This window comes from Acanthaster planci, linkage group LG08, assembly GCF_054643075.1.
Source record: "Acanthaster planci isolate LZ-2023a linkage group LG08, COTS_SCS, whole genome shotgun sequence".
Taxonomy (NCBI): domain Eukaryota; kingdom Metazoa; phylum Echinodermata; class Asteroidea; order Valvatida; family Acanthasteridae; genus Acanthaster; species Acanthaster planci.
In genome coordinates this window covers 233,663-256,349 of record NC_141784.1, presented here as the reverse complement: position 1 = coordinate 256,349, position 22,687 = coordinate 233,663, and the positions used below count along the sequence as shown (strand labels likewise).

The following is a 22,687-nucleotide window of genomic DNA, read 5'->3' as shown; positions in this document are numbered from 1 at the left end:
TACCAGTTAAAGTGATTAAGTCGATACTGAGAGAATTCATGTACACTGCACACAATTTAACATGGGTAGCATTTTGCTTGTCTTTTTTTTCACCTCTTAATTGGCAGGTGTAGACCTGGTAAGAGGTTATATTAAAACCTCTTGAGAAACTTTTTGTGCACAAATTAAGTCTTGAAATGTAAAACAAGAGGAAAAGAGATGGTATAATTTCAATCTGTTATGTAGGGACGGAACTACATTTACATGTTAAGTTAGATCACTTTCCACAATCCTGAATCTGCTCCTCATTTGACAGTAGTACTACTAAGCTAGCATCAAGTTCACTCTGCAGCCATTTGTCGACCACTTATCCATTTCCTTAGAGAATAACTTACAGAATGTATCCTGGTTTACCGAGCAAATTTAACCAATGGTTGACTTATGGTTTTCTGCTCAAACTTGGTACAAATATAGTACTTATAATGCAGGTATATTTAATAAAATGAACCATTATTTTTAAGACTATAATTTAAAAAGGTATACCTGTGTACGGACACTTCTTTCAACCCCAAACTACAACAGTTAGGCAAGGGATTAAAACGATTGAACAGCAACGTTGGAAATGTTTGAAGCTGTGCACTGGGCAGTTTAGAATTACTTTTTCTTCCCTTTTGGTTTGAATTACCTGATTTTTCCTAATTTTTTTTGGGGGGGTGGCTGAAAATGAAGAACCAACTGACGTGATGTTACAGTGAGGAGATGACAAAGTGAGGTCATTTAGTTTGTCAAAACTGAAATTCCCAGATTTTCTTTCAGATCGCCATCAACAAAAGAGAGTGTCTTACAGTGCATTTCTGCTCATGTCTATAATCTGCCTTATTATGGGGAGAAGCTGGTGGTGTTTCTAATGTCGAGTATCACCTTGTCTTCAGTTTCTTCAAAATTGTGTGATCTAATTGTGTTGTGGGCCTGTATATATTGTCAGTGTATGAGAGTATATATTTTGTGAAAAAAAACAGTAGAGGACATTCACCCCAGCAGTGTATTAAGAAATTAAAGATGAAATTTATCACAAAATAAAAACCTCTTTTAATTAACAAAGACAGTCTAGAAATTAGCAAACCAGCCGCATTCTTCCCCTTCTTGTCAGGTGGAATATGTGGTGAAGTTAATGTGTGTCTTTTGGTCTGCACTCAAGTGAGCATGGTAGCACTATGGTAACAATTCAGGTTAAGTGTTTAAAACAACAGTAATCAACCAAACTGAAATCAACCAGAAAACTGCCTTGATGATTCCAAACTCATGAATAATTTTCTTTGACAGATAGTCTTGGACAAACGGCAGAGGCACGCAAACTGAATAGAGGATATGCACCATAAAGGCAGGATGACCCCCACCACAGGTGTCAACTTCCAGTGTGAAATGTGTAGGGCTAGCTTCCCTAGCCCTTCCAGTCAGGCTCCCACTAGCAGCATGCAGGGCACTGCCAAGGCATCAGATGCCCCCGCTCATCAGCACAATGAAAAAAAACCAGCTTCCTTCCTATTGGCTGAAAGGTCTGGCCATGTGGCAGTGGAGCTATCCCATAATAGCCACATAAAACCAGGCTGCCAACATTGCTGCCCGAGCTTGGAGCAGCTGAAAGTTTTTTTGGCGAACCAGATTGTGCATGATTCTTGGCGCACAGAGATTGTACAGCCATGTATAGCTTTGTGGGCCAGGCAGCCCACCATCGGTGGGGACTCCTTCTGGTCCTTGCCGCCGTACTTTTCGTGACAATTGAGGCCCAGGGTTCATCCTCAAGCAGCAGCGTCAGCTCATGTAAGTTTTTAACCATTTTTTTGGTGAAAATATTAATCACATTGCATGAAGACTCTTTGAAAAAATACTCTAATTGCCTTTAAAAGTCTTCTTTTTTCCCCTTTTCTTCTTCTGCTTATTTTGTTCAAAATTTGACAGAGTTTCCCTCATGCATGATGGTCTTTTAAGTTCACTTGTGTGTACATGCTCTCTTTCTAAATTTAAGAATAAGAAATGTCACCAGAAGTACATGTAGAATAGTTAATTTTTATTTCAGTTACCTGCGTGTAACTTGCATCACTTTTATTTATTTTATTTTATTATTTTCTTTGGTGTCTTGTAACAGAGCATTTCATATTTAGTTACACCATCGTATGAACATAGTTTTTAGTTCTTGAAGAACTTGTATTCCATTTAGTTAATTTTGCTGAGTTTATATCTGGCATGTATATTTAGAAATTTTATTTTTTGTAAACATTTGTCACCTGCCACTATGGAAAAGTCACTAAAATCAAATTTAAGTGACTAGAAAACCGAATACATGACACTCTTCTGTCATTGCATTTTGAACAAACAAAAAAAATGCAAAACTAAAAATACTTAGGTGGCAGGTCACATTTATTTTCAAATTGTGAATTCATGCTGTCCGTGGTTTGGTTATTAAATTGATTTGTCGCACACCGTAACCTAAGAAACCTAAGGAAGAGGTATAAATTACAGTTTGACTGCCTCTTGCAAAAGTACTTATTTAAAAATGCCAACATCTGAAATGGCATTAAATTGTCTTTTGTTACATGCGTGGACTTTATATTCTCCAATTCCATGCCCAATTGATTTTTGGTTGGCTACATCATACGTGCATGTTTGGTTTGTTTTCACTGCCTTTGAAAGTTGGTATTGTGAAAACTCAGGAGTCATTTTGTTCACCGATCAAAGTGTTTAAATTAAAGTCCACTAATTAGGGAATAAGTTTGTGCCACTTTTATTCGTAAGACTGAGCTAGGAACTGTTCTTCTGTGGCCTTGTTCTGATCTTGTAGTATAGGATACGAAATAAGCTCTGTGAATAAATTATGCAGTTTAAATGTTAAGATAATGAGGAACTGGGTACTGTAATTCTTAAGATTTTCTCTCATTTGAAAGATTTTGCATTCTGTAAACTTTAATATAAACAAGATGAATGCAGTTTTTCAACCTGAAAACATGCAATATCAGAGTCTGTTGTCTGGTGCCTTTGGAAGTAATTGTTATTGTCATTGATTTTTGTACAGCCATCTGAAACATTTAAACAACCTGTGCTGTTGACAGAAATTGCCAGCTTGCAGTTTTTATCCCTAGCCACCTTCAGACCCCTCTTTTTTGTTTGTGTGACAGTTGACCTTCCTCTGAGGTCATAGCTGGGGCTTCAGGCTAGAGGCAAGAGATAAAAAATGGCTGACTCCTGCAGATTCTCTGGTCATACTGCTAGCCTTGCAATAGTCAGGAATTTGCTATATTAGCACAAATAGGAAGGGCTTGGAAATTACACTGTTATATCCTCTGAGGATTGCTATTTCATCACTTACATGTAAAGTAATTCAGGATTGAAAAAGTGTTAAATTTCATCACGCACAGGCAGGTGTTGGACAGAAAAAGCTTTGTACATAATCAACCATAGGCCAACAGTTAAATCTTAAAAAGTTAAGTGACTATAACATTAATGAAAACTGATCGAAATGAGAAAGGAAAAATGTCTTCACAATGATAGGAAGAGTACAGCAAAGCAAATTCCAATCCACCTTACAAACAGAGGCAGTGGGAAGCCTCAAATCTCCACGTATTCGTGTATGACCCAATAGTTCACTGGCGTCACCTTGAATGAAGCAGTCACTGGTAGTGGTATGTGGGCGGGGCCTGACTTGTTGACCCTGGCATTTGCTTCCTGATTGACTGGCATCAGGAGTTTAGCGGGGAGGAGCTCTGCTGGAGTCCACCACCATTAGCCAATCACAGGAGACTCCATGAGCAATGCTGGTGGTGCTGTGGGGGAGATGGTGAAAGTGAGCAAGCTGTGAAACTAAAAACATCAGTACATATACTGTTTATGTACAGCACATGTACATGTACTTCAGATGGTGGTAGAGGGGGGACTGCAACAATTTCAATCAGTTTCACAGTGGCTGCCCTTGTTATGTGAAACTGAAAAATCATGTTAGGAACCCTAATTAACATAAAAAACCTGAATGTCTTCTTTTTGTTCAGCATCAGGTGGGCCTACTGAAAATATGTCTAAAACTAGTTTAAACACTAAACAGAACCATGGACAGCTTGTAATTGCTAGACTTCAGCTTTTGTATTGAGTTGCATTGAATTTGCATGGGATTTATAGTCTATTTTTCTAAGTTGCACATGGTGGTAAATTTAATTTGCAATACTTTGAGTTTTGAATGAGCGTACTGACTTGTGCATGTTTCTTGGCAACTAAGGCTGCATCTGAATTTGTTGTTTAGAGCTAGGTCTAGGTCTTTGCTCCATTGGAAATATGCAGAGACATCCGGACAGTAGACCTAGCCATAGCCCTGGAAGCCCATTTCAGACCCAGCCTAAGTGCTACAGAAAGTAAAACCTCAAATGAGAAGCCATTCTCACTCTATAATTACATTCTTTTGGATGAACTGATGCTTAAAGCTATTTTTCTGTCACAAAAAGAAAATGCACTTCAAATTTTTTTACAAATTCAAAAATGAATATAAACATTTTTATTCTGTGGTGGCAGCAATATCATGCAGAAGAGAAGTTAAAAGATCTTATTTAATCAGTGGTTTTTCTTACCCTTATAATGAGAAAGGCTTTTCATGAATTTTTATTATATTTTGGCAATTGATTTCAGCCTCAAGTTAAGCTTAAAATTGGTAAATGTGTACTTTCAAGGTGCATCTCTAATAGTTCCACCTTTAAAACTACTGAATAAAATAGAAATCTCTCCAAAACAATTAAACAACCCCAGTAAACAGCAGCGTGCAGCATTGTAAGACTGGGACAAGTTAGCTTCCTATTTGAATGAGAATTACTTTTGAATCAAAACACAATTGTGCTGATTTCTTGAGATGACTGAGATTGAGAATGAATGCCATTGTTTCTCTGAGCCTCTGAATCTTTTCCTCTGTTTTTCAGTTTATTTTTCTGGATCATAACATTTCTGTTTTTCTGGCTTGTACTTTTTTTCATTTTAACTGCAACAGTTTGTTCTGCATCAGCTCTATACTGTCACTTGTATGTTTAGACTTTCTGTCGGCTATCTATTCTTTGATCAATTTGAGTCTTGAGATTTTCTTACGTCTACACTTCATTCTGAAATATTCAAAATCCTTGTGAATTTCAATGATTCTGCATGAGCATGCATGAGAGTAGACATACAAGTTAGCTTGTGCCTGTCTTTCAACCCTTTTATAGCTGTTAAACCTCCTGATGAACCTCAGAAAGTAGTATTTAAAACAGTTTATGACAATTATCCAGCATTCATTGAGTGTCTCTTAAGATACTAAGTCAAAATGTAAGGAGAGGAAAGCCAGGCTAGCTTTTAGTAAAAGCCTGCTGCTGTCCAGCAGTGATTATACAGGTTACTGGATAAACATTTTATTCAGACGTTATTTTCTCTGTATTTTTAATTTATAAACATTTGTATGATGTCTTTTTGAATACTCAGCAAAGTAAAGGGTTGATTCAAGACTGTACCATTCATGCATGGGTGATTCTCTCATTCAGATTCAAAGTTTTCTTTGCATGTTACTTTTCTTACCCTATGAGCTTTGCATGCCATATAGCAATTGCCATCTTACATATTTGCATGTTTTTTTGCAGTAGTATTCTCGGTATGAGAGGAAAATTTTTGAACGTTCTGAACGGCTGTGATTTTTATGTAGAGAAGACCTGTTCAAAGAGCTACAGTTGTGAATGTGAACAGTCGCACCAATCTTCTCACATTCGCGTGTGAGCTTGAGTGTGGTACACAATGCCAATATTGCCCAATATTCTTTGACTTTTAATGCCTTACCATGATTTTAATGGGCAATTCCTCCAAATTCTTCATCATTTTTAACATAAGTATTTCATTTATTGAATAATGCAACCATTTAAAAGAGTTAAGCACCTGCCCTTTAATCTGCTTGAACCTTTCATTATATTTCTGCTGGAGTGTTTTTCTGTGCATGTGTTTTGTTTGTTTACATGTCCATTTATCTATTTGTTGTTTTTCTGCTCATTTGTCCATGTCCTTTTTGTTGGTTTGGTGGTTTATTTGTCATGTCAGCATTTTCTTTTATGGTAAATATCTGCCAATACCATAGTTACGTGTTTCTCTTTTTTGCCTTCTTTGTTTATAAGTGAATACTGAAGTCAGAATTAAAGGTTTTATAGGTTTTCCTTTTTCTTTGAGTTGATTGCAGAGGTTGAATTATTTCACTGAGAGTCCATCTTTGGCCTTCTTTGACGTTCACCACTGATGTGACTGATTGGCTGAGTTCACACCCCAAATCCAATTGTTTTCCTGTTCATGAAATATTTTGCGCGTAGTTAAAGTGTAGCTGCAATGAATGAAGCACTTCTGTATTCTAACAGTGCTTGCCCAGTACAAGGCTATGTGGGAACAGCTACACGCGTGCATGGAAGTCTGTCCTATCAGCGCAGCCATATGCTGACTCGCGCTCGCTTTGTTCCCCAAAGACCTTGGCTTTTTGAAATACCGCACTGACTTATTTCTGTCACACACAATGAAATATTATACTCTTCTTCACAGTGTGAAAACTAATTTGATATCCTTCTAGGGTTAAATGCATTGAAGAGTGCACTTTTTAACATTGACAATAATTCGTGCTTTCAGAGGGCGCTGTTGCTGTGATGTCATCTAGGGAAGGCATGGTTCAGTGTTTAAGTTTTCTGTTCAACTTGTGAACCCAGAAGTGACTCGCTGAAAACACAAAGAATGGATCATTGCTTGCTCATTGCTATGTACTTACAAAACAAATCACTTAAGAAGAATAAATGTAGGCCAGCAATATCTTTTAAAAATGCAAGATTTTTTTCGCACCAACTAATGCAACATTTAGGTTTCTTCCTGGCATGACATCACTGTTTTGTTCATGAATATGGAAACACCCGGCATAAAAACAAAAAAAGCACCAAAAAGTTATTTGAAATCGTGAAACAAAAATTGGAAGTGAAGTTAACAGAGACATAAAAGTGCATTTTGGAGGTTTGCATCAAAGAAGACCACTACAGTCAGTCCTTTTATTTTAAATTGTTCACAAGGAAGAAGAAACGGAAGTACTAGTAAAGAAAATAGAAATTTACCTGAATGTGCCTGTGTCTATACATAAAGTACTCTTCTGGCTGTCTCACTGATATATTAAAATACTAGTATTATTTAAGTGCTCTTTAAAACTGATTATTCACTTTCAATTACTCATATCTTTACACAAATATTCGTTGTTGCTAGCACTTCTATGTCATTGTCAGTCTCCTGCTTTGCATTTCACCTAACCATTCATACGTACTCATATTTCTAAATTAAGATAATAAATTTGGCATTTCATTCTCAATCTTTTGCTCTGCCAGTTTTTTAATGGAATTTGTGGTTTTAACACTTACTCTCTGTTTTACCTATTTTTTTTCCTGATTAGATCAGCAACTGGGCTTTGGATATTCTCAAAAGTTTTGGTTTAGCTTTGATGGAATGACCGATACTGAATTTTATAGCTCCTTGCATTGAAAATCAGTGTAACATCTTGCAAAAATGTGGTCACACTAGAATTGATGTGGTAATTAAATCATGAAGGAAATTTATCAAAAAGTTTAAGTAGGTAGTATGTCATATGTATCTCTTGACTTACAATTGGAAATTATTTGTGATGGAAATAAAAAAGAAACAACTTTAAAATGGAAGGATCAAAAAACAATAATAGCAAATAAACATTGTGATCAATTCAGCTAGCCCTATTAAGCCTAGTTTACATGTCAGTGTAAAGAGATGTAGTGAGCAGTGCTGAACTGTCCCCAGTGATACACAGTTATATGGAAATGTTTGGAAGTTGGATCATGTTCAACTTGCTAATTGTGTTAAGCTTCTAGGGGTAGGATAGCTGGCACAAAGAATATCCCCATAGAAATATACACACTGGCATGACAGGCAAACAAGGATGTCCCTAAAGTACTAGGCATTTTGCCCATTTTGTTCCAGCAGTATAGGGGCCTACTATAATTGGCCGCAAATGAAACTATCAAATTAATAGCCTTCAAGGAGTACTACAACCACCTGAAAAGGCACTTTAAACAAAACTTTAAGAGTTTTGGATGCCAAATTTTCTATTTAATATTGGGGGTGGGGCAGGTTTCAATTGAAGTTATGAACTTTCTGACCAGTGACTGTGTATGTCTTGACATCTTGCAAGCTCTCTGCGTTCATTACGAACATATGAAAACTAGGCTTAAAATGTAATGGTTCTTCATATGGAAGTTGTGCTTTGAAACTGTACTAAAAACGTGGTAAAAATGTGCTATATTTTTAGACTGATTGTAAATGTCTCATCAGCCTGGTAGTTTTTCTAATCTTAAAGCTACTGGAAAATGTCGAACTAGGACCGAGTTGAATGAAGTTGCTCTGGGTGCACGTTGGAAGTCAGAGTTAATACACCTTGACAAACAAGGTTCTAGAACAGTAAACTGTTCCTCAAATTGTTTTTTGTTTTTATCTGAGCTGTGGCACACTGGTTTTGGCAATTTCTCCATCAGAATACAAATAACAAAAAACAAAACAAAAACTGACCAAGCTTCTACAGTATCTTGTCATTGACGTTGAAAGCACACTGTTGCCCTCGTCTGTGTTTTCCCATTGCTCCAGCAATGATTCTTTTAATGTTGGAAAGTGCAGAAGTTTAAATAGTGTGGAACTCCAAAAGCCGGGGAAAAATAGTTGTGAAAGAATCTGTTTTTTTTTGCAGTATTATTTCTCTTGGGATGATACTTTGGCTCAGTTGTAATCTTTTTGGATTGTCAAAGATCCAAAGTCAGAATCCTGCTTATTTCAGCACAGTACACTGCTCAGTTCTCAACTCTCAGTTCTTGTTCAGCATAATGCAATGTAGTTGGAGAAAATGACACCATTTGCACATAGTGCTTAGGGTCAGTTTTACAATGTAAGTTTGCCAGTGTGTTTCTGTAATTTCAAGTTGGACCTATAGCTGTGTGAGAACAGTGCATCTTTCAAAGTTGGCCCGACTTGGGAAGGTCATACATGCACATGTATGTCTTTGTCTATGTGTGGACTCGCTTGAGTAATTTTATTCATATCTCATTGGGTACAAACTTAGTGGCCAATTACAAAAACAACTGTGCGATTGAAAGCGGACAGACTTTATAGGGTACCCTCGCAAGGTTAAAAATGCTGAAATCGTGGTATTTGGGAAATGTTAATTGCAGTATGTTTTAGCTTCCAAAAAAGCAAACATGCGTATGAATCAAAGGTGTAAATACTGTATTGTTGCCTAGGCATACATGTGCAAACTAGAAGTTGATCTGCATTACAATATATACTTGTACATTGGCGCATTTTGATACCAAATGTGTCTAGTGTTTCAGAATGTACTTCCTGACTCTTTGTTTTTAATTCTCTGAAAGTTTAATCAGCATAAATTCTTAAGAGGATTATCCTGTAAAGGGGAGAGTTTTTTTGAAGTTGGTGCTTGGATCTGCCACCTTTTGGATTCGGAGCTGGAAAAAAGTTTTTTATTTTGTTCTCTGGTGTCTGACAGGCGGCATTGTCCCCGAATTCAATTTTGTGAGCTTTGATCCTTAATGGCTAGTGCTAGCGATAAGGTATACGTCATTTTTCTTTTTGGAAAAAGAGCTTTTGGTATTCCTCCCTCACTTAAAGACCCTTCTTTGTGTCTCTCTCTCTTGAGACCTGTGTAAAAAGTTGTTTTTTTTTGTTTTTGTTTTTTGTGCCCTCTAAATATTTTTCTTAAGAAATAAAGGAGCACCAACTAATAATAAACGCTCGCTTAACTGTGTTTTACAGAACTAGAAAAGACAAGGTTGTACCTGTAACCAGTTACATGAAAAACTTATCTTTCAAGACTGAAATAACTCAGTTTTACATTTTTTGAAATGTTAACAGTCTTTTGTAAAGACTGAAGCAAGTTGTGTTTGTATTTATAAAATGTAGGGCTCTGTTTACTTTCATCATTGTGATTTTTCATGTTGCAAACCCATTTGATGCAAGTTCAAGGTAAGTTGGACATTTTACATTTTTTTTTATTCTGTGGAAAGAAAGCAACTTTACCATTTTGTCAGTCTGGAATTTACCCTTACAGTTTTCCTAGTCTTACACAACATCACGATATGTTGCATTTTAAAAGCAAAGGCATTAGTGAATACCTTGAAATTTATTGCAAGATATGATTCTTCATTGCTCGGAATTATACAGTTCTTTTGGTTTTTTAAATCTTCAAGGGTCACAAGTTTGATTTAAAAAAAATCGCGACAGTTACTGACTAAGTTAACAATGAACAGTTTTTACTATACTCAAATTGTACTACTGCAACTGCATTATGACACAAAACAGAGTAATGGAGACCAGTCACATTAGCAGTCTTCTTCCTTTGGTTATAATTTCTGCAAATGTTTCAACGCCCTAAATATTTTATACTTTGTCATACAAGTTGTAATTCAAACGAAACAGTAGATAACTTTACCCGCTCTCGCTGTAAAAATGGGCAGATAAAAACTATGTGTACCAATAAGTTTTACTTACAGATATTAATAGTATGGCCCCCACACCGATTACACTCATAAGGAACAGGTTGTGGAGTACCTGTATCAAGGCATGGCAAAAATGTAAAAACCGCCAGGGAAACGCTGCTATTGGTACAATAACCCCGCGATCATGAACTCCATGCATTAACAAAGGGGCTCACACACACCCGGCCCAGAGCATGTAAGACACAAAGGCAAAAAAATTTTCATCGGAATGTACACACAGGTCACATGCACTGCCACCCTATCCAAAGGCATTGATGACCTCTCAATTCTTTGAGCTCTCACTGGAGGGATTTTGTTGACAGCTCGGTTGTGGGTCAGCTAATCAATGTGATATTATTTGTTGATGGTAGGGAGATTAAGCTACCCACAATTCCTTATCCAGTGCCCTCTGATGGGACAGTGGGTATGCAAGACCACATGGGTCACCACACATTGTAGCCATATGGCCTTGATGTGTCACCCTAGTCTTTGTTTTGTGCTCGGAGTCCATAATGGTATTCATTACTTAAAGTGTTCTTTATTATCATTCATTGTCATCAATCAAAGGGATGAGAACAATCCTCACATTTGGAAACAGTGCAGAAGGCCAGTTGTTGGCTTTCAGGTTAGGCTAATGTTACAGTGTTCCCTAAGATTAATCTGTTAATATGTATTTTTTCTTCTAGCTGACTCGAATACTTCACCGTATCCACAAAAATTACCTTGCAAAGACAACTCTGGTAATATCTATAGTGATGGGGAAAGTTTTGATATGACTGACTGTTCCTCCTGTATTTGCAACAATGGCACACTGAAGTGCACCTTTGAATCATGCCAGCCGCCAACGTGTCGAGAGCCAAAGAACTTTCCTGGTGAATGCTGTCGTCTATGCCCATACAGTAAGTGTTTCCCCTTCCTCCAAACACTCTGGATATGATTTTAGAGAGACAAATTTTGAGGTGAATACTTGGAAAAGTAACCCAGGAAAGCAGTGTTTTAAATCAACGACAATACTGTCTCAAAGTAATGCATTAATAAGCCTCTTCAAAAATATGAGGAATTCTCTACTTTGGTGACTGCTTTTTGCAATCTGTAGAAAATATTTTGGCTCCAAGAATGTCAAACCGTTGTGTAATTGGAATTGAATTATGTACAGCTGAGAGAATCACTGCACACCCACACCTTTTACTTGCAGCAGGTTATTTGTTGGTGTGGTCACAAAGTGGCACATCCAGTTTCATGTACCGTGTAACCATTTTTATTCTCTGCGAAGATGTGACCGTGAATGACGTTACACCAAGCATCAGTGGGAGTGGTATTGTCAGGGAGGGTCAGGCAGAGAATGAACTCTCTGTGAATTTGGATGTGCTGTATGCCAACACCAGAGAGACCACAAGTGTTACAGGCCAGGGCCTGTGGGCAACTAGATTATGGATCAGCAGCGATGAAGACGGGTCCAGTGAACTGTCAGGCACGGTGGTGGAGCAAGCCCTGACGGAAGGTCAGCAATCCAAGGACCTGTCCAAGGCTGGAGGGGCTACCAATTTCTACATCAATGACATCAGGTACCAATTTGACATGACGGGGCACACTTGCGATGATGCTAAGTACCTCTGCGCCAAATTCGACAAAGGAGAAAACCCCCAGCCGGCCAAGGACTTCTTGCCATTTGCATTTGAAGCTAGACCATCGGAGGATGTGCTGACTGGCTGCACTGAAATACAGAACTGTCAAGGTAAGGAAACCACTCCATATAACTCTATCACCTTGCAGTTAAATGGTCTGTTGTTTGCCAGTGTGTCATTTTCATGTGTTAAGTCATCAGCTGATCTTTGATACCTGCATTATATTCAAGGAATCCGAATCAAATGATCTTAACGTAAATTGAGTTTTCATTTTTTTTTCAACACATTTTCATTCTTTGACTTGTGTCAATTGTTATTGTAACACAAAAAAAGGAAAGTCAGAAAAAACGAAAAAGAGAGAACTAAAGTCAATGCGTAAATGATGAATTTAGACCCTGAAAGTAAATCAAAGACTTGGTGGTCAAATAGCCACGTTTGGGAAATGTCTTTTACTCAACTTCAAACTGAAAGTGTCATCTGCGTAGAGCCAATCATAGAGGATTTCAAGAAGAAAGGGTTTCATCCATTGGTTTGTGCACTCCAAGCCATTTGCCGTGCTCGGACTAAATTTTCCATGCTCGCTCAAGATAATTTCGCGCACAGGAAATGTTCTGGAGTGCACTAATAAATGATTCTGCCCCTTTGAAGTGTTTGAAAGTGCACAAAATAAAATCATACCCATGATTCAAGTTGCATCTCAAATGTCCTTCAGGTGCTCTTTTTATGAGTAATTAACATCACAGTATTTCACTTCATTTCATGTTATTTTTCCCATGACGTCACCTCCCATGATCACCCGATTGTAGATTCAAAATGCACTTTCACACCATCCATTCACCATCGACCTGACAGTCTTGGGACTCAGGTCTTTGCGATAAGTATTGACAGGTTTTGTTTCACCTTGGGTATGTGTTCTAGAAACACAATTTCATGTGTCCACTTTTCCATTGTCATTTTGTTCATTTCGATTCATTAGTTTTCACATACACACAGGGTCGCCTCATGAATTTTGTACATTTTTGTATCTGTACTTCAACACGTCCATTCATTATGGTTCAACTCCATGTATCATGTCTATAATAAAAGATATCCGATCACAAATAATAATTTCAATTCATTTTCCACTGTCACTATGTTAGTGTTATCACTTTCCCATGTAATGTAGGAGATAAAAGAAACATTGGTCATTCTTTTTGTAGGAAGTAGCCCTCTTCCACATTTAAATGCACTCTTCATATTTTGAAAACTTTCACCTCCAAGAAGTATTCTCACTGACTAAATGCCAACGACTTTCATTCACAAGAAATTTCTTTAATCTTTAATGAGGGAAATTCACAGAAGGGAAAGAAATTCCAAAGACTATCTGCAGCAAAATGTATAAGTTCTTTGCCAAGAGTTTCTTTTCCTCAAGGACAATAGGCAACAGATTGTCTATTCTAATTTGCTCTGCTATAGCTGGATGCACGGGCTTATCCTATCTTTGCGAATCAACCAAAGCGGCAATACTGCCAAGCCGTTTGACTAGCATCATTATCGACTGGTGAGTTTGATGTAAAAAGACATGAGAACTAAAATGTTAAGAAAAGAAGAAACGGAATAGTGGAAGCATTCTTGAGCTACAGTACCTAGGCCTACAGAGTAAGTTTCTGTTAGGTTTTGCTTGGGGGGAAGTGCACATAATTTGCAACGGGAACTGCAGGTGTAGAGCTTCGATACTGGTTGATCAGGCCATGATTCTTTCTTTTTCATTCCATGTGTTCATTGTACCAATGCCATTCATGTACAGTTGTTCATCTGTTTGTTTTTTCCATAATTCATGTTGGTTCAACTCATGTTCATTGAGATCTGTGAATCCATTCATGAAATTGTCAGTCCATTCATGAACCACAAATGGAATGAATAATTGTCATTGTTCGACATGTTCATTTTACTAATGTTATACTGGAGCACTATGATGACAAGTATGTAGCAGTTTTAATGTTTGATTCCTCTCAGTAAAAGAGGCATCTGTTTTAACGTATTTTCAGTTTTGATTATTTTCTCCTCCGTTTGTTTTTGGTTTCTTATGAAATGGCACACACAAAAAAGTTTTATGCCTTCAAATGTTTGTACTATTTCTGTTATGTTGATGTAGATACATGCCAAACATAAGTATCATGAAGTATGTTAGTATAATTTTTATTTGATCAAAAAAGAAACTTGGTCCAACAGCCAGACAACTTTTATCCCAACGTGTTTGCAGGAGTGACAATCCGTGGCTTAAGGGCCAGTGGGAGAACTGACAGTCTAGTGGTAGGCCGGCAGGCGGATGTTACCATCGACGCCACTGCAACATTCACCGACCAGAGCCGCGACATCGCTGGATCCGGGCTGTGGCGTTTGGGCATCTTTGGAAGCAAGAATGACGACGGCACAGGGGAGAAGTTTGACTACCAAAGCCAGACCCTGAGCGCCGCCCATCAGGCCCGACCTTTGACCCCTGGGGGATCCCGCGAGTTGACCTTCACCGGTGCCAAGGCCAAGTTTGATTGGCTGTCCGTGGGCTGCAACGATTTCAACTACCTGTGCTATGATTTCTCAAAGGGCCCCACGCCCAATCCCGATTTCTCATTTTCAGCTCTGCCCTCAGGTGACACAATGACTCTCTGCAATGAGCAGGAATGCAGAGCAGGTTTGTTCTATTTCATATTTTTGAAAAAAAACGGGTCTTGTCGCTTTTAACATGAAACCGAAAATGTGTATATTTTCAATCTACTTGTCACTGCTGTGAAGTAAGATTCCCTTGAGCTTTTATGTTGTCTTTGACATCATACATGTTATTACCAACAAGTGCAATTGGGTCAAATGCAAGTACTTTGCATATATAATGGTGAAAGTTGATTCTGGCACTGAAAACCTACATACATTAACTGCCAACCCCCACTAAGTGTACATGTACATGGGTACAGGACATGTGCGGTGAGTTTCAATGCAGTCATTGACGGTGTTTGGCTTGCTGGTGTTTATGTCTGACTGAAGTGATTGAAATTTCTTGAATTTGTTATGAATGTCCGTACATATACCTCAGGGCTGCATCGTGACCGTGTCATAATTTGTGGACTACCAGCACATTAGAAACTTTTTATCTTTTATGTTATTCATCATTTGCAGGAATTTAAATTGCTCTGTATTGTATGTGTATGTAATGTGTGCACCGTTTCTAAAATGTTATTGGAAATTTAGTCTTGCATGGAATTCACTTCATTTATATCGTGGATTACTCTGCACTCTCCATGTTGCAGATCATCCAAAGCTTGCCCAAGAAATTTTGATCACTGTATAAATACCGGTAACTTAACATCATGGTATTGTTCACTGCATTCACCACTGCTCCATTCGTCAAACTGATTTTTTTTACTTACCAGAGCACATGTATTATGCAGCAGAAACCTCTAAGTTTCCTAAAGAGATTTAAAAGCTACAAGTCTGATATTTTATAAGAACATGTACACCCAGCAAGTTTTCACTCGCACGAATGACACTTTGTTCAGTCAGTGTAACCTTTGTCAAAATGCATTGTACTCTCTTTCATCCTACTGAAGTATTTGTGAAATAAACAAACTAATTATCCAACTAAACATCATTGTCTTGAGTTTGTTGTTCCACAAGACTGTAGAAATCATTCAACTGAACCTGTTTAGGATGAAATGTTCATGCCTGTCATGAAGCCATGTAGTACAGGATTCATGGGGAGTTGTGTTTGATGTCTTTACTGTGTGTATTAGTATTACTGACATTGCACAAGCAACTTTGATATTATGTTTGTTTTTAAGCATTTAATTGTCATAGTGTTTAAAAGAATGAGTGGTGTTATTGCTTGTAATTGTTGGCAGGTCATTTAAAGTAGACGATTTTGTTCGATAATGATGAATGCCTCGATTGAACTTCTCTTTACAGGAACCACAATATCCAGTACTAGCGCCCGTCTCAACAGTGGCAAGGTAGCGGATGGCAGAACCAGCAACCCCTACTCCATCTCCTACTCTGCCACAGGTGGCGGCACAGGCATTGTCGGGAATGGCATGTGGGCGCTGAGTGCCTACGGCAGCCCCAACGCTGATGGCTCCGGCAAGATGCTCGGGGAGCAGAGCCAGGTCTTCACCCAGCAGCAGGCCGACATGGACTTCCTGCCGGCCGAGAGCACCCGGCTGGACTATGGCAATGTGGACTTTAACTTTGACATGACGGGCCTGACCTGCGAGGATGTCAAGTACATCTGCCTGAAGCTGAGGAAGGGGGATAACCCCCAGCCTGACTTCACCCTGACCCCCGAACCCAATGAGGATGTCATGAGGAGTTGTGTACCAGCAGAATGCTCAGGTTTGTATTAAACAGTCTATAGAGTACCAAAGTGAATACGTCATGTGCACAATTAGTGTGTAAACGGCATTAGCATGAGAACCAGCATGTGAACCAACATGCGCGGGTACTCCATTCATTTGCACTGCACTTTCTGGTTCACAGTGACATCACTATAATTCATGAGGAAGTCTGCTCTGAATAGAGGCAACCCTCATCAACAAAGAAAAAAAAGGTTGGGAGAAAAATTTCAACTTGGTGCACAGTGCACACACAAATACATTTCAACAGAGAAACTGGTCACATGCATGTACAGTCCATATGTACACAGTTACTGTTTGTTATCTAGGACCTTATAAATTCTAACACACCTGTTAATTTACCCCTTACTTCAGAATTGTTGCTGTCCATGTTTGGTTACTCTGGTGTGACCTATACGGTTAGTGTTTTGGCGTGTTTTTGGCTTGGCGTGTTATTCTGTTTGCCCATAAGCGTCACTTAGCATTTTATCTGCTTGGTCTCAATTGAGATCCTTTGAAACAGTTTTTGTCTGTTTACATTCTTCAGGAGTCATTGCCGATCGATTTGACTGGAGTTACGATGCCGGAAATCCCATCCCCGGTCAGCAAACACCCGTCACATTCAATGCCGAACTCGGCACCCGGAGTGGTAGCCGAGACCTGTCCGGCTCGGGGCTGTGGAGGATGGGCATGTACGGGAGCAGGAGCCCCGATGGTGATCCCTCGGACCGCTTCGGCTACGTCAGCCAGGCCCTGAATCCAGAAGGGGCGTCAACATCACTCACGGGTGGGTCCACCATGTACATTCGGAACCAGCAGACAGACTTTGACATAGGCTCCATCGGCTGCAACGAGTACGGGTACGTGTGTGCTGAGTTCACCAAGGGAAACATGCCTGAACCAGACTTCCGATTTGAGGTCAGTGGCCGGACTGACGTGAGCGACAACGTTCTGACATCGTGCAAGAAACAGAAGTGCTCAGCTCGTAAGTTAAATGTTGAATCAAAGCTTTGATTATTTCAATTAGAGAGTGAAACATGAGGTATTAAATGAAAGATGTTAAACATAAAGGTGAGATATGTCTTGTCTGACTGGATAAAAAATAAAATTTGCATTTGGTTTCATTTTAGGTGCTGTGTTCACTGGTTTGGAGTCCTCCATTAGAGGAGATGGTCCAGTCATTGAGGAGAAGCAAGACAATCAGTTGGTCATGGACATTACAGGTGTCACCGGTGAAGGGTCCACTAGAGTGTCGGGATCCAACCTCTGGAATGTGGGCCTGTACGGCAGCGCCAACCGTGATGGCCGCGGCCGCAAGCTTGCTTACCAGGAGCAGGTCCTGAGCCAGCCTCAGAGGGATCAGACCCTAGAGATGGACGAGGACCTTCCCTTCCCCAATACCCAAGTCAGTTTTGACATGAGAGGGCTGCAGTGCGTAGATGTGAAATACCTGTGCACAGAGCTGCGCAAGAATCGTGACGCTGATCCTGATTATACTTTTGATGCTGAGCCAAACGAGAGGGCCCTTGTTTCCTGTACTGAGCTTGGAGATAGATGCAAAGGTAGGCATTTTTGCAAAACTGAAGTCATTTTTGTAACCCATTATTTTCTTTTTGTACAGTATAACTCTTGCAATTGTTGTAGAGTCTTCTTGCTAAGCATGTTTGGCATCGTATGAAACAAATGATGATGTTTGGGGCATTAGATTTGACCCCTCTGTTGATTGAAGTTAAATTAGCTCTTTGTACTCAGCTATGCCAAGAGATCGGGGACAAATTCACAGGCTTGAACCCATGACCTCCAATTCACCAGTGTAAACTCGCTTGATCACCTTGTTTGTTTAGGCAGTGGGAGGTGTAAATTATAAAGATATTAAAACTTCCCCCATCCTGCTCACCTTGTCCTTTGTTCAGGTGTGACAGTTACTGACATGGACTGGTCTTACGAGACTGGCCAAATGCAGTATGGAATGCCGACCCCCCTGTCCATCGATGCAACAGTGCGGACAACCCCGGAGAGCCGTGAGCTGGAGGGCACCGGGCTGTGGAAGATGAACCTGTTCGGCAGCCGCAATGCTGATGGTTCTGGCCAGAGACAACCGCAGCGTACCCAGATCCTGGATCCCTACAACCAGGCTAAAGCCTTGCCGGCTGGGGGACCTGTTCAGTTCAATGACGTCAACACCAGACTTGCCATGGAGGATCTGGGCTGCGGGGACTTCCAGTACCTCTGCTTGGAGTTTGAGAAGGGCGATTATGCTGACCCTCGCTATTCATTCCGAACAGCCGGTCCAGGAGACTCCATCATCAACTGTAAATCAGTGGATTGTGGAGGTGAGTATCAACCTCCCGCAGATTAGATTCAGAATAAGCTGGTGCTTAAACTTTGTGCAAGTGCTGTGTTGCATGTTTTGGTCGAGTGATAGTGATTTCAATCATGGAAGACTCCTGAAGGTAGTTTTATCAGCAATGAAAGGCAGTAACACTACATGGCAAATTGTTGATTTCTATTGTGTAAGTGCTTTATTATGATGGCCAACAGGTGTGTATGTGTCTGGTGTGGACTCAACGCTGGTTGGTGGCGATCTGTTCGAAGGCAAACCTGCCAACTCCATTCAGTTTGACACCCTTGTTCAGACTACTGATGAAAGCATCCCAATGGTTGGCCGCAACATGTGGCGACTAAACCTTTACGGCAGCGAGCGCCCCAATGGACAGGGCCCACGCTACAACCCTCAAGAGCAAGTTCTGTCTGATTACTTCAGTAGCCGGGAGCTTATGACTCCCGGAGAAGCTCTCACCTTCCAGACTATCAACACCGAATATGACATGACAGGGGTGGACTGCAGGAGACTGAGGTACCTCTGTACTGAGTTCAGCCGCAACCCCAGCTCCTCACGGGACTTTGAGCTAACCCCCGTCCCCAACGAGAGAGTGCTCAGAGACTGTATGGAGGTGCCTGATGACATGTGTAGAGGTAAGTCCATTTGAGTCACGTTGAGAAAGATTTAGGCTGATGACCATGAATCACAGATAAATCACTTGCAATCTTACTTGGGACCCTTGGTCTAAGAAAACAAAACACTAGTTAGATTTTCCAAGCCATCTCAGAAAAATGATCTCCTTTGATGATGCCAGAGATTCAAGACAATTACCATACCCCTGAAGTTGTCATTTTCTATCTTCTGTTGTCCTATCTTCATTTAGGGAGCAAGTTATTTGAAGCATTTTCTTGTCATTTCAAAAATTGTCATCAGGAGTTGTTATTGACGATATGGACTGGAACATGCGAGTGTTGTCCGACAAAGTTGTCTCTGGTCAGGCATCACCGATTAGACTCTCTGTTGACGTTGAGCCAAGAGCGTCAGCAGGCAGCGCCAGTGGTGACAGCCTTTGGCGTGTCGGTGTCTTCGGCTCCACCAGGCCTGATGGCAAGGGCAAGCAGATTGGACTCAGGCGGCAGATCCTGAACCGTGAGCAATCCAGCCGGGACCTGACGGCCGGCGAGACCCTGTCCTTCCCTGAAATTGACACAGAGTTCGACCTGTCGGCCATTGGCTGTGATTCAGAGTTCCAGTACCTGTGTGTGGAGTATGCAAAGGGTCTACGGGCTCGGCCAGACTTTAAGTTTGAGAATGCTCGTGGTGGAGAGGTGGTGACAAGGTGTAAAGACCAAGAATGCCGTAAAGGTTAGCACATTCTTCTATTTCTCTAATCTGCCTCACGTTGAAGTGCATTCTGACCAGAAAAGACAAGAAAGCTTAGTGGGAAGTTTTACAAAGGGCTTATCATGCATGCAGTCACGCAGGCACATACTTGTAAACCGTACATTCATATAGAAATTAACTGGCATTGTTGAGGACATCCCAACATAGGACCATCTTAGCCGTTTCAAAACACCCCCTCTCCTGTACCAGCTCTAAGCGGATAGAGTACCAGTTCTTAGTTTGTTTCTCAAGTCTGATCTAATCTTTGTTGCTCAGTTTTCTTATTCTGTAAATCCTGGATGTCATCAAAAATGACAACCAAACCTTATCACTAGATGAAGTTCTGTGTCTCTTAGGATGGTATGTTTGTAGTTATCCCAGTTTAAAATTTTCTCCTGAAAATATTTTCCTTCTTTGAAGACCAAGTCACGTTTCATCTTCAGGCTTGAGTTTTCTGTGGATACTGCTTTCTTGTACAAGTTTTCATAAAAAACAATTGTTCCTTTTACTTTTCAAGGGGTGAAAGTTCAAGGTTTGAATGTCCTTGGCAATGATTACTCAGTCTTGAAAGAGAATGATCCCTACAACCGGGTCATGTTTGACATGACTGCTGTCACCACCCCCGACAGCGGTGGGGTCTATGGTGATAACCTGTGGGACCTCACCCTGTTCGGCAGCCAGTTCGAGAACGGTGCTGGCCGTCGCTTCAACGAGCAGAGAGGGGCATTCAGCAACTACCAGCGCAACAAGGATGCCTACCCAGGGGAGGACATCGACTTTGGCATGGTGGACACCAACTTCAACATGAAGGGCTTGACTTGCAACGACGTGCGCTACCTGTGCGCTGAGCTGAATCAGGGCGCCAGACCAGACCCGCCATTTGAGTTCACACCTGTGCCCGATCGAAGCGTTCTCAGGAAATGCTTTCGTCAAAAATGTGATGGTATGATATTGTTTAGAACAAAGTGCTATTCAGTGTAAAAAGCATTGTTCAAAATGGAAAAGCCCTGCAATTTTTCCTTTCTAGAATCAGGTAACCACAGTCAGAACCCATTAATGTTATGGTGCTGTGCTTTTCGACCAACACATCAAATTTGATAGAGTGCATGCATAAAATGAAAAAGTGCCTACCACATGCATGAGATTCATGTCTTAGCAATAGGCCAAACAGTGTCTCCTTATGTTTTTTCCTCTCAACTCATTTTGTATTGCCGTGTACTCTTTCTTCTGTGAAGTGTGTTTCGAGGAGTGCGCTAGTCACGTGCTCTTCATTGTTAAATTGAAATTAAAGTCAGTCGTTAAACAAGTAAAACTTTCTTCCAAGCCAGAAGGATTGAGTGTTTGGGATGAATATTTTTCAGCGTAATTAATTTCTTGCAATCTTCCAGGTATTACAATTGACAGTACCGACTTGAGAGGGGATGACTTTGACATCAGTGAAGAAACCACTGAGATCGAGTTTGATGTCAGTGTGACCTCCAACCCCAACAGTGGTGATGCCACCGGAGCGAACCTCTGGAGGCTGAACACCTTTGTCTCCAACTATCCCGACGGGACAGGGACTCGCCGCAACCTGGTCAGACAGACCCTGACCCCTGAGATGGCTAGTCGCGACCTTAGGTCAGGCTCGAGGCTGAACTTCAACAACCTGGCAGCCCGCATCAATAAGGAGGATCTGCCTTGTGAAGAAGGGGGTGGATATTTGTGTGTTGAGCTTTCCAAGGGGGATACATCCACTCTTGATTTCACATTGGCGGGATCACGGGAAGGTGCCTTGAAGAAGTGTCGAAAACTAAATTGTGTCAAGGGTAAGAGGCTAACGTGGCGTCCGCAAGGCGAGAGTGTCATCAGGTCACCTATGAAGATCTGAAGTGTTTTAGTGTATAAAACGTGTTCTAGTGTGACCACACTTTGTAATGAAGTTAGCACAAGTTTCAAAGCATTTGACAAATCAAAGTCAGTACGTTGATTGATGTCGATACAGTGTAAGTCATATTTCAGGTTGTCTGATTGATCTCTTTGATTGTGTTTGTGACTTTTTATTTATTTTCTTCTCATGTCCTTCAAACCTTCTTCGTGGATTGCTCCAATTTTAAAATGATCACAGCTGTCAAGGTAGGCCATTGGTATCTTTGTTTCATACATACGAGTAAAGTAATCATCAACATTTAAAGATAAACTAACTCCAACGGCATGAAATACGAGGAAACAAACTTGTTGTTGCTCAGTTCACTTGCAGTTATTAGTAGTGTTGTAGTCGAGTACTTTCCGAATACCAACGTTCTCCGCAAAATACTGAACTGGGTAAGAGGGAACAAAGTCAGAGTGCACAGGCATTTGATGGTAAATGTGCAAAGGTAAGATTACAAAATAAATGTTAGACTTCAGACACTCCCAGTTGTGTAAAATTCAAGTTTTAAGGAGAAAAGTACTCGGCCGAGTACTTTC

At 40.3% G+C, this 22,687-nt stretch overlaps 1 protein-coding gene across 2 annotated transcripts; it reads left to right on the top strand.

Annotated features, from left to right (window-relative positions):
- The first annotated feature begins 1,567 nt into the window (after window positions 1-1,567).
- LOC147798280 (uncharacterized) lies at window positions 1,568-22,534 on the top strand. Of its 2 annotated transcripts, XM_087140453.1 has the most exons (12): window positions 1,568-1,800; window positions 11,237-11,449; window positions 11,824-12,285; window positions 14,418-14,846; window positions 16,112-16,534; window positions 17,081-17,518; window positions 17,664-18,095; window positions 18,447-18,866; window positions 19,075-19,509; window positions 19,790-20,221; window positions 20,757-21,182; window positions 21,628-22,534. In XM_087140453.1, exons 1-12 carry the CDS (start codon window positions 1,680-1,682, stop codon window positions 22,107-22,109), a joined length of 4,713 nt encoding a protein of 1,570 aa, XP_086996579.1. In that variant the 5' UTR covers window positions 1,568-1,679; the 3' UTR covers window positions 22,110-22,534. The 2 variants fall into 2 exon arrangements, with proteins under 2 accessions (XP_086996579.1, XP_086996580.1); XM_087140454.1 differs by lacking the exon at window positions 14,418-14,846.
- The last annotated feature ends 153 nt before the right edge of the window (window positions 22,535-22,687 follow it).

Bases quoted from the DNA above. Each gene is read 5' to 3' on its own strand.
- LOC147798280 (XM_087140453.1), top strand. From the start codon at position 1,680: ATGTATAGCTTTGTGGGCCAGGCAGCCCACCATCGGTGGGGACTCCTT. The intron at 1,801-11,236 runs GTAAGTTTTTAA...TTTTTCTTCTAG, and splicing joins AAGCAGCAGCGTCAGCTCAT to CTGACTCGAATACTTCACCG. The intron at 11,450-11,823 runs GTAAGTGTTTCC...TTCTCTGCGAAG, and splicing joins CTGTCGTCTATGCCCATACA to ATGTGACCGTGAATGACGTT.